The 12,213-nt window shown below is 42.3% G+C and overlaps 1 protein-coding gene across 6 annotated transcripts in view; it reads left to right on the top strand.

Annotated features, from left to right (window-relative positions):
• The first annotated feature begins 193 nt into the window (after positions 1-193).
• MSANTD2 (Myb/SANT DNA binding domain containing 2) overlaps positions 194-12,213 on the top strand; it is a 32,382-nt gene continuing 20,362 nt past the window's right edge. For 4 of the 6 annotated variants that reach the window (XM_044258125.1, XM_044258124.1, XM_044258123.1 and 1 more), the window contains exon 1: positions 334-891. In XM_044258125.1, the coding sequence (XP_044114060.1) occupies positions 382-891 (510 nt within the window). In that variant the 5' untranslated portion in view covers positions 334-381. Of the gene's footprint in view, positions 892-12,213 lie in introns of all 6 variants that reach the window. The other 2 variants (XM_044258119.1, XM_044258120.1) reach the window with 2 other exon arrangements.

Raw genomic sequence — 12,213 nt, 5'->3', positions numbered from 1 at the left:
AGCGAGCGAGCGAAATGGTCAAGTCCTCCTTAACTCCTGGCCCCCTCGCGGGCCTCACCCCTCCTCCCGGGGGCTGAGATTGGAGAGGAAGTGGGAAGGCTCCAATCTGTTCCTCACACCAGCGCCCTCATGCCCCCACCCTTCTCCTCAGCTCGGGGCTTCGGCGCGCCTCACCCCCGCCCCTCGCCCCGGGAGAGGAGCGCGCGGCGCGGTAGGGCTCGCGGAGAGAGGCCTGGGGGAGCCGACAGCGCCCGCTCGGCAGCAGGAGCCCGAAGCCGCCCGCCCACAGGCGAGCCAGGCCCGAGGGCAGCCCCGGAGACCGCGGCGGCCGGATGCGCGGGCGCGTCACTTCCGGGCGGTGCAGCGGCGGCCGCTTGGAAGATGGCTGCGCCCTGTGGCTCGGAGCTGCCCGCCAACTCGCCGCTAAAAATCCCGAAGATGGAGGTGCTCTCCCCGGCTTCTCCTGGTGGCCTGAGCGACGGAAATCCATCGCTGTCCGACCCTTCCACGCCTCGGGGTGCCTCCCCGCTCGGGCCGGGCAGTGCAGCGGGCTCGGGGGCAGCGGCGTCCGGGGGTCTCGGGCTGGGGCTGGGGGGCCGCAGCGCCGCCTCGTCCTCGGTCTCCTTCTCCCCTGGTGGCGGCGGTGGCGGGGCTGCGGCAGCCGCCGCCGCTGCCTGCCGGGGCATGTCGTGGACGCCGGCCGAGACGAACGCGCTCATCGCAGTATGGGGCAACGAGCGGCTGGTGGAGGCGCGGTACCAGCAGCTGGAGGGAGCCGGCACGGTGTTCGGCAGCAAGGCCCCTGGGCCAGCCATGTACGAGCGCGTGTCCCGGGCCCTGGCCGAGCTGGGCTACGAGCGGACCCCGTCCCAGTGCCGGGAGCGCATCAAGGTAACCGGCCGCCCGGCCTGGGGCAGCGAACCAGAGGCAGAGAGAAGGCGGGGAAGCGGGCCTCGGGGGCGGGGGCCGGTCTGAGCGCAGGGCTCCCCTCCGGGGCCCGGTGGGCGATTCGCATCTCCTCCGCCTTTTTCTTCTCTCCCTGGGAAGGGGGCTTTTTTCCAGATGGCCGCCAGCCCGTAGGTTTCCTGAGTTTGAAGTTGGGCGTGCCTGCCGCCGCCCCTCTTTCTTGCCAATTGAGGATGTTCCTGCGCTCTGAAGTTGGTAGTTTCTCATTGTGCGCTGTGCGGCAGTCCCCGTGTCGCTGGCGCCTCTCGCCCCCACCGCCGGGGCCCCTCGCTTTGTTCCAGGCCGAGGGGTTCCCAGGCAGAGGCTTACCGGCCGGGGCGGGATTGAGGAAGGGTAGAAGAGGGGGGCCGGTGAGCCCCCAGTTTAGGAATTTTCAAATGAGTGGCTGTGCAGAGCCATGCAAAAAGCGCCTTTGGACGACTGGCCTTTGTGTCAGTCGCCTTGCTTCTAACTTGAGCTTCGAAGGACGAATAAGACTTGAGATGCTTTGGAGAATTGGAAAGGCTTGATTGCAGTCAGATAGTGTATCGTTATCGTGGAGTTAGGGGCGCAATTAAAGTTAGCCTGGCTGAGAGTTGGTCTGGAATTTGTGGAGTGTCGATGCCTCCAGAGTTAGATTGGCTTGAGGCCCTGCTATGTTTCTGACTAAGCTCCTTCACGAAAGCCAGTTTTTCCCTGCTTTAGTTATTTTGCCGGATGTGGTGACAAGTACAGCTCTCATTGTGCATCTGGCTATCTTTGTGTATCTGAATGTTTAACTACAGAGGCTTAATTTGGGCTAGAAATTTTTATCACCAGCCAGGTTATCTTTTCGCTGTTTCTAGTGACTTTTAATCTAGGCTTTCAGATTTGTATTATTGGCAGCTAGGGAGTGGTTTTATAGGTAAGCTAGTTCCCTCATCATAGTGTCTGCTAAAACATTCTGTTAGGATTCTTTCTCCCAGTTTTCAATGAACTACTTCTTGTTAAATGTCAAAGTTATGTGTGTACTTCTTTTCTGATAGGGTTGACACTTTTTCAGAGCTCTTTGGGGGTAAAAATCCAGTGAGAACAATCGCAATCACACTAAAATCAGAGATTGTTCCCAAGTTGAGGAGATCTTGGCTCAAGTAGTGTTCATGCTGGGGTAATGTTTCTTAGAAAATTTGGGTCAGAAACAGATATTTCAAACTTACTATTGTTCAAGGAATTTGGCACTCATTTCTCAATTACAAAATTGAGTTGGTTTACTTGATAACATGTACCTTTAGGTCTTCTTTTGTCCCCTCTTCCCTGCCCCTCCTCCCCAATTAATAAGATGTCATTAAAATAATTGCTTATAGACAGGACTAAAATAGTACCTAATAGTAGCCACTGTTTCATTTTTGTATTAAAGAATAGTTATAAGTTCAGTTTCAAGGTCATCAGGGTTAAATTTTTGGAAGCGTTTTTGCACTGTGCTGATTAGCATCCACCCATCAGCTTTTCTTGACTTTAGAAGTGTACTTAGGCATTTGTAACGGTTTCAGCTTGATCGATTTTGCCCATAGAAACTTCCCAAATGGAAAAAGTGTTGTGCTGTCAAAACCTCACTGAATAGAAATCCCTCCATAAAATTGTTTCTCAAGTAACCAGGAAATATCTAGTTGGGTTGCATCTTTGTCTCGTTATGAGAAGCATAACCTAAAGCAGGAACAGGAGATTAGGCTTCTCTGAAGAATTTTTAAAAAGAGGGTCAGTTGCCTGTTTTCAAACAGGTAAGACCAAATTGACCTCAACCTCTTAGAATATTTGGAAAATATGTTGATGATAATGGATTCTCTGATCAACAGTTGTAGTTGATGAAGGGGACAGATAACTCTGTGTGTGTGTGTGTGTGTGTGTGTGTGTTTTCTCTACTTGTTAAGTGATTTCAACCAAGGAACCAATTACTTCATTATAAGAATGTTGGTCTTTCCTGCCAGAATTATAAGTACCATAAGGCAAGTTCTGGTTTCTCTTATTCAGTAATGTATCTCCAGGGTCTAGCACATAATAGTCACTGGATACGTATTTATTAAATTTACCAAATAAAGTCTAAAAGGAGAATTTTGAAACGTATAGAAATCTAGATTAGTGTTATTCAAGCTTTAATCCAAAGATAGACTTTGAAACCCTGTTTGAAAAATTTTGCATTGAAAACTAAGCTCTGTCCCTCCAGAAGACTTAGGTTAAATGTAATGTTAAGCATAGAAGCAAATGTTGTCACTGAAATCATAGCCTTACCCAGTTATGAGGTGGATGTCCAAGTAATCCAGAATATGTTTATGAAAATAATGCAACCTTAAAAATATCGTCAGGGAATCTCAAATCCCTGAAAACAGATCTTTAGATCCTAGTTTCAAAAATGCCATGTGTGGTTCAGAAATCTCTTCTTTAACTTTATTGCCTTGATGAGAACTGCAAAAACAAATTCAACCATCCTTTTTGCTTTAGATTTTGTAAAATAGAAAAGAAGTGGTACAGATGATACGGAACATAAGGAACTTACTCGACAGACGAATGTGCTCACTTAAATGTGAGCTCATGTCAAAGGTTCTCAGGGAAGGAATATCATTTGTGTCAGTTAAATTTCTGGCTGAATGTATCTGGAATATTTATTAAAACTCAATTATGAAAACTCCGTAAATGATTTCTTGTAAATTTGAAAGGAGGGAAGAGATATACAGTAACTTCGGTTTTTCCATGAAACTTTACTTTAATCCTAGTTTCAGCGTGTTAATCTCATCACAAGAAGGCATCAGAAAGCTGAGTGGTAGCTCTTCCCTGGCCATCTTCCTGAATAAACTGAAAGCATATCACTACCTTTTTCTGGACTGTGTTTTAGATTTCCTGTCTATTGAAATTGTAAATTTTGAAATTAATAACTCTTGGATTTTGCTACCAGAGTACTATTTTTGAATACCATCCAAGTGAAAATGTCTATTTCTAAGTGCACAAGATTTTAGCTTAAAGTCACGTAGAAACATTGTTTATTGCTGTAAAGGGCTTCATTTTGAAGTCTGACATGTCCAGTTACTGGTATTTATTCAGTCCTTTCAATGAAATGGGTGTGTTTGAGACTGCCTTACTCCACAGATTGTTTGGTTCTGAAATTTTGTTGCTTTTTTTGTTTGCCAGAGGGAAATTTGTTCACTAACAATTCCATTGTCCACTCTAATTTTAGAGTCAGATAAACACATAATAAGGTGGTTTTCTGTCTGGTCCTTGCATGATTTTTCTCTTCCTCTAGAGTACTTTTCTCCCTCTCTCCATCCACAAATACTTGAGTGCTTTCTATGTGCAGGGCTGTATGCTAGATGTTAGGATAAATTTTTAAAAATTGTAATATACAGCCCAAGAGCTTCCAGTGTATTTGAAGTCTGTGTACACGCAGCAAAGAGTTAAAAAGCTCTACAACACAAGGGCTGGTATGTGATGCAGTATTTGATTAAGTGTCATATGACTAAAGCAGACAATAAATGCGATGACTTCAAAGGAGGGAGAGATCTCATCACAGTCCATACTGTAGTAGTTGAAAGATCTATCTAGACTTGGCATTCATTAAAGCATTCACTTCGGGGCCAGATGCTGTATTCACACTTCAGTCAGTTAATCTGATGCACTGCAAAACTCATTCTCAAGTCCCATATTTTTGGGTGTTCTCCAAAAATTTGCCTCTTGAGAGTTGGCTTTATGTCTTTGAAACAGATGTGTACTTCTAGCTCTGCCTCAAGATGAAATGCAAGGTGTTGTATGACCTAAAAAGCTTTTTTTTTGCTGGATCAGTACGGGTTGCTCATAAGACAAATTTAAAAGTGGTCGGGAGTCTTCTGCCTAGCCAACAAAATGATCAGTTTCTTCAGGGATATTTCTAAGATTTATTCATCAGTCATTGTCATAACCTTTAGAACAAATTTCGTACTTTAGCAGACAAATAACATATAGTACATTTGGTCTTTCACTTCTGGCTCTCAAGCTTTGTCATTATTTGTTTGCCAGAACCACTAGGGTAAAGTGACATGGAGCCAGAAGATATCTTTGTCCCTGCATAAGCATTGTCATAGCCTCCACCCATCTCTGAGGACTTTCCTCTGATGTTTGCAGCCAAGATGGTACCTCTGTACTATCATTGAAAGATTTCCAAGAAATATGGAGTATGGCTCAAATAGTTTGTAAGAAGGATTTAGTCAGATTTGTTTGCTTCCATTTTTCGACATATTCCTTTTTTGTTGTTCCCTTGCCACTGTCACCCAGAAGCTTGTGTGTTCCAGAATGCTTGTCTGCATGTGAATCTGATAGAGGCTTGATGTGTATCTTTAGAGAATAGACCATCTTAGACTACTGAACGTACTCTTACAGTCTTTCCGTTTAGGAGGTAAGCATCTAACAAGCACATGTTAAAACTTAGGAGGAAGAGGCTTCCAAGCTTATTTCTTGGCATTTTGGGAAATCTAGTGAAGACTGGAGTGAAATTATTATGGATCCTTCATTAAGAGGATGTGTAAAAGGAAAAAAGAACTTCAAAAGCACATAGTACAGTGCTATTTAATAAAACTTTCTGTGGTGATGGAAATGTTCTATGTCGAACGCAGTTCACTGTGATAGCCACCAGTCACTTGTGGCTCTTGAGACATTGGAATGTGATTAGTGTGTCTGAGGAATGGAATTTTAAGTTATATTTTGTTTTAAATAATTTAATCTTTTAAAAAATATTTTATTCATTTTAGAGATCGAGTGAGTGGGGCAGGAACAGAAGGGGATGGACAAACAGGCTCCACGCTGAGCACAGAGCTTGACATAGCCCTCTATCTCATGACCTTGAGATCATGACCCGAGCCGAAATTAAGAGTCAGATGCTTAACCGACTGAGCCATCCGGGCACCCCTTAAATTATTTTAATTTTAAATTATAAGTGCCACATGTAGTTAGTGGCTACCATATTGAACAGTGTAAGTAAAAAGTTGTTATTTAGAGTCCTAAAGAAGTCTGTTTTATGAAACAGTTCTCTTAGCTACATACTCAAACTTTTAGGGGAAGCACAAAGTTCGTTTTTCTTGTCCTCCCTCTTACTTTACTTCTGCTCAGGAGTAAAGTAACTTCTATCAAGAAGTCAAGAAAAATGGTCCACTGAACTAGGGAGGAAAAGCTTTTAGTGCAAGGAATAATGTGTTTTAACCTCAGGTGGCTTAGGCAAAGTTTGTCCTATTCTTGGTTCTCTATGATGATACCGTCTGATAGAACTTTCTGTGATATGAGTGTCTTATTGTCTGCACTGTCCATCAGTCACTATGCAGTAGCCACTACCCACAGCTGGTTATGGAATACTTGAAATGTGGCTACTGTGACTGAATTTTAAATTTTATTTGATTATTAATTAATTTAATTTTAATTAATTGAAATAGCCATATGTGTGTAGCCACTGGCTGTTGTATTGGCCAGAACAGCTTTGGAACAATGGTATTTAAGCTTTTTTGTTTATGTACTCCCAAGAATTTTAAAGCTGACATTAAAACTTTTTCATTCTATATGAAAGTCTGCAGAAGTTAATAGGATATAGGAAATAGGAAATCTAGAATGAGGTGAATAAGATGCAGATTAGCTATAAATTTACTCAGTAATGTACTCTGAATCAGAAAAATCCACACAAAATTCATATCTGTAGATTTTTATCAAATGTATCTTGAAAATGTTGATGATCAGACAGTGTTCCACTTACATTTAAAGATGTAAAGGTACGTGTAAAGATACAGTATCACTAACCTATTTTGCTTTGGTTATTCTAAATTAAGGGGCCAAACTTTACACCTAAAAAATAAGGACCTAGACTGGGAATGCCAGGAATCCCTTAAGGTTTTAAGGGGCCTTCATTAATCATTTAAGAAAGAGTAGAAGATACCCCAGTGGGAGGCCATTGCTTTAGAACTCTGAGCATCTTTCTGATATCTTTCTTGGCAGATATAGTGGGACTGGGCCCTTGGAGTCCACTGCCCTTAGGAAGCAGGAGAAACTTTTGGAGCTTAACTCTTGGCTAGAATGCAAGAATCCGTGGGAAGATTTGGAGATCTTGCCCATTCTCTTTCATCAGACTCAACTGACAGATCACAGGGTTTCTTTAAATACTAAAGTCTGAACTAGGCACTTAACTTTTTTTTTTTTTTTAATTATTCACTCACAAATATTTGAGTACCTTGCATGGAAGGTTCTAGACGTGCAGCAGGGTACTATCCACCATCAAGTGTCACCTTCCAGTGAAGGAGTCAGACTATGAAAGCACCAGTGATGGTGTTGTGAGTAAGGTCTGTCAGCACATTGGCATTATGTTCACGGTGCTTTGGACTCACACAGGAAAGGCATGTCATCATAGACTCTCAGGAGGTGGCTCTTGGAGGTAAAGTGGGACCAGACTGAGCAGAAGAAAGTAGAGAGAGATGAGCGGTTGGGGTAAAAGGCCAGAAACAGCAGAACCTAGGACAGTGCAAACTGCAAATATAGTAAAATATAATTTGTTCATGAATCATAAACTGGAAACATCTAAATGCTATAGTTCCAAAAAATTTTTAAGTGATAAGTTGTTAAGAAAAAATGCATGGCTTTCAGGTGCCTTGCTAGCACAGTGGATAGTGCGTCAGTCTCATAAAAAGTCATGCTTTTCAGTTGAGGAACAGTTTGCCATAGGGCATGGTACTGGTGAAGGTAGGACTTAGAATGTACAAATGACTAAAGAACCAAGAAAAGTGAAGAGCAGGTAGTTTTGGAATAATAGTAATTTACACATACCAATTCTAGACAATTTTATGTGTTGATGAGTAACCTTTTTATAGTGTTGGATTATAGTTGTGCAAATGTCTGTTATATACCTCATTCTTTTTTTTTTTTTTAAAGATTTTATTTATTTATTTGACAGAGAGAGAGAGAGAGAGAAAGAGAGAACGCAAGTAGGTAGAGAGGCAGGCAGAGGAGGAGGGGGAAGCAGGCTCCCTGTGGAGCAGAGAGCCCGATGTGGGGCTCCATCCCAGGACCCTGGGATCATGACCTGAGCAGAGGCTTAACCCACTGAGCCACCCAGGCGCCCCATGTTATATATCTCATTCTTATATACTGGAAAGAAAAACCGAAGCAGTACATCTTTTTTTTTTTTTTAATTAAATTTTTAAAAGATTTTATTTATTTATTTGACAGAGATCACAAGTAGGCAGAGAGGCAGGCAGGGAGAGAGAGAGAGAGAGAGAGAGAGAGGAGGAAGCCGACTCCCTGCTGAGCAGAGAGCCTGATGCAGGGCTCCATCCCAGGACCCTGGGATCGTGGCCTGAGCTGAAGGCAGATGCTTTAACCCACTGAGCCACCTAGGTGCTCCCAAAGCAGTACATCTTCTGAACATACAATAAGAAGGCAAATATTTTACCCTGTGGCCTAATATTTCCATGATACATATGTGTAACTGAAACCCTTTCACAAAATTATAATGATTATAGCTAAGATTTATATAACATTTGCCACGTGCTGTTCACTGTTGAAAGTGTTTCACAGACATTCCTTTATTTAATCCACAAAATGACTCTCTAGTTAACGATGTACAGTATACTCTGGTATGTTCTGTTAAATGTGAGCAAAAGTATCCTAGCTCCGAATCCACTAGGCCTTATGTCCTCTTGAGTGTCACAAGTATATAGTATCTGAAAGCACCCAACACATTGTCCTCTGGTAGGCTCCCTTTCCCCAGTCCACTCCCTGCATCGTCCTCCTCCTCCTCCTCTACCACCTCTACTTTGCAGCACAACCTCCCCTTTCACCCCAGTCCCTCTGGTGCCTCTCATCTTTCCCTCCCCCAGCCACAGTCTCAAGTTCCCTCACCTAAAGCTGGTGCAAAGAAAACCTGGGCGGATTGGGGTGCCCGCTCCCACTGGTACTGGGCAGCTGGCTTACTCCTCGGGGACTGGCAGCTCAGGGTCACATTGGTCCCTACACGGGGCACACCCAGGAGACCACAGAATGGAGGAGCTGGAGGAACTGAAGCAGGGAGACAGGTTAAAAGCTCAACCCCAGGGGACAAACAGATCCTTCCCACCCACCCCCAACACACCCTCCCCCTTCTGTCACTCTGTCTGCCTCCTCTAACGTTTACACTCATCAGCCCTTTGGGAGACAGACCTGCCTGGGCTCCCATGGAGCTGGGGAAGGTGTTGCCAAGTGTGTGCTTTTCACTCACCCAGCACACTGAGTTCTAAGGTTTTGCTGCTGTGGCTCCTTTTGATGCCTTGGTGGTCTTTTTTTAAAATTTTTTAATTTTTTAAAAGATTTATTTATTTATTTATTTGACAGATCACAAGTAGGCAGAGAAGCAGGCAGAGAAGGGAAGCAGGCTCCCTGCTGAGCAGAGAGCCAGATGCAGGGCTTGATCCTAGGTCCCTGGGATCAGGACCTGAGCCAAAGGCAGAGGCTTTAACCCACTGAACCACCCAGGCGCCCCAGAAATAGCAGAAAGGTGATCACAACCTACTGAAATTCGGATTTCCCAACCCAGCTCACTAATGGGCTATAACCTGCAGTTAGATAAAAGATGAGAAGATACTGAGGTGAGATCAAGATATTTCCAGTCATTGTGCTCTTAGATTAAAGGTTATCAGAACTTCAGAAACATCATAATTTGGAACAGGTCACATCCCAGATATTCTGGTGAAATGTTTTACGCTGTGTAATTCTAGATAGCTGAAGTCTAGGGTTGGTGGAAAGAGGGTGGAAGGAGGTAGGCAGTGATACGAAATGAGACTGGAGACATAAACCAGAAGCTCAGATCATTCAGAGGCTTTTTGCAGTAAGCTGGACTAGAAGTGCAATAAAACAATGGTTATGAAAACAGAGAAGACAGTAGATTTCAGATATACCCAAGTCAGCAGGGCTTGTTTGGGAAATCTGAAAATTCTAATCTCTAGGGTATGATAGATCTTAACCCCACACACAGCTTCTACCAGCTTACACGGGATCTTTGTCATAGCCTCAGAGATCATCACAGTGCCTCATAACCTACGTTTTTAGAGTTGGTTCTAGAACCAGTGAGATCCAACTAAAACACCATTTTAGCATAGCTCTGTGTTACCTTGAGGATATATTCTAGACTCTTGGATTCTCATCTCCCTGAGCTTTAGAACTGATGATCCTGCCCTTTTTTTCCCCCCCTCCTTTTTCTAACGTTACCAGAGGGCAACAACTAAAAGTTCCATCTCCAATTTCAGATGTTAATTGTCCTACAGGCCCTCTGAAGTATGCTCATATCAGGTAGAATAGCAGCTCCTCCCCTCTCCTTTTCGAAGGTTATATCTATGTAATGTTTAAAAAGGTTTAAATATGGGAGGAAAAATGTCTTGACTTTGAAAAACAAAGACCAGTACCACAAAGCTGTAGATTTGAAACAGTTGATTGTTAGGATTGCTATGATTATCAGGTTCTCTTTTATCTTATTTCTGTGGTGGGTTCATGCAGTTTGGTCGTCCGCCTGCTAATGACCATCGCAAAAACTTCATTCAGTGTTCTGGAGTGAATGCAAATCTGTGCCTCGTATGCATATGTTACAAATTATCTGGAGTTTGTAATCTATGCGGAGTCTTCCCCCTGCTGTTCTGAATCACTGGAAAATGGGTATTGGAATAAGGCATGTATTTAAATGTTTTAATTCTTACCTATTGTGGCTGAGAGAGTCCTTGAGAGCCAATGGAAATCCTTTTTTTTTTTCTTGGCACTAATCAAGCAAGTGTTATCTTGTCACTTAGTGGGATGTATTGTTATTCCTTAGTAAAATATAAATCTGTGTTTATTCTCAGATATTTTAGGAATAACAGCCATTATTTTATTTTTATATATGTGTTCTTGGCTGTATTCATAAATTACGTATTTTGAGCTACCAAGTAATACTTCATTCAATATAAATCAATACAATAGAATGGAAGTTATTTACTTAGATTTGTTTTCTAGTTGCATATTCTCAGCCTATGTAAGACTATTTTGTTGTAATAGCCTGAATTTTTGAAACTCACAATATTGTTTCTCTAATATCTACCTTCAGATTTCATTTATTCTAATAAGTCAATTATGTTTGTAATCGATATTAATAAAATCAGAATAAAGTTCGTATCTATCAAAAACTGCTTTTATTATTATTATTTTAAATTTACAGATACTTTCTCTAAATGGAAGGAGCTGGTTTATGATTTAGAAAGAAGAGTGTGTGGTAGGTCAAAGAAAATCTCACCTTATATTTGATCTCTCAGTTGCCATATAAAATATTAAGGAAGTTTTATTCATTCATTCATTCATTCATTTAGCAAAAAATCTTCTGAGCTGCTTCTGCATGCCAGGCGTTGATTTAGGTGCTGGAAATGTATCAATGGACAAAATCGAAGAAAACCCCTTTCAAAGAGCTTACATTCTGATAGAAACCAATATGATATTTAAAATAATGCAATTCAAAACAATTAGCACAATAGAAAGAAGGCCGATCAAATATATTACTAGGTATCAACCTTATTGACCTTACAATGTTTGGGCTTTTTTTCTTTTTCTTTTCTTTCTTTTTTTTTTAAGTAGGCTCCATGCCTGACTGGGGCTTGAACTCCTGGAGATCTAGAGTCATGCTCTGCTGACTGAGCCAGCCAGGTGCCTTGGAATGTTTGACTCTTATCTTTCATTGCATGTTAGTCATAGAGGTTCAGTTTGCCTTTTCTGTATTAAGAATGAGTATATGGTTTTATATGAGACCTTTTTATTGTGATATGTCCAGTTGTCACTGAAGTTTGCCCCATGAAGCAGCAAGCTACAACATTGTTCATATTCATTCAGTCATTAGATAATGAACACCCTTACTCAGTCTTTTGCATAACCAGGTAATGTCCCTTCTCTCTTTTGCAAATTAGGAGACAGGGGTAATAGTTGGACTTTGAGGGATCAGAGGTGTGCCTGTTTTTGAACAGTATAAAAGAGTATTTCTCCTTTATATGGTGATATACAACCACAGTATAAAATTAAGCAAAATCAGTGGAGATACTTTAACTTCATTTTAGCATAATTCTATATCTGTGAAATTTTATTTTGCAAAAAGTGGTGAATCTAATTTAAAAAAAAAAAAAGATTTACTTATTTGAGAGGGGGGGGTGGGGGTGCGGGAGGACAGGGAAGGCACAGAGGGAGAGAATATCCAAGCAGACTCTCACTGAGCACAGACCCTGAAGCCTGAAGCAGGGCTCCATCTCACAAGCC

This window comes from Neovison vison, chromosome 7 (assembly GCF_020171115.1).
Source record: "Neovison vison isolate M4711 chromosome 7, ASM_NN_V1, whole genome shotgun sequence".
In the NCBI taxonomy this organism is placed as follows: domain Eukaryota; kingdom Metazoa; phylum Chordata; class Mammalia; order Carnivora; family Mustelidae; genus Neogale; species Neogale vison.
Note: the sequence above shows the minus strand (reverse complement) of the source record. Positions and strands in the feature narration are given on the sequence as shown.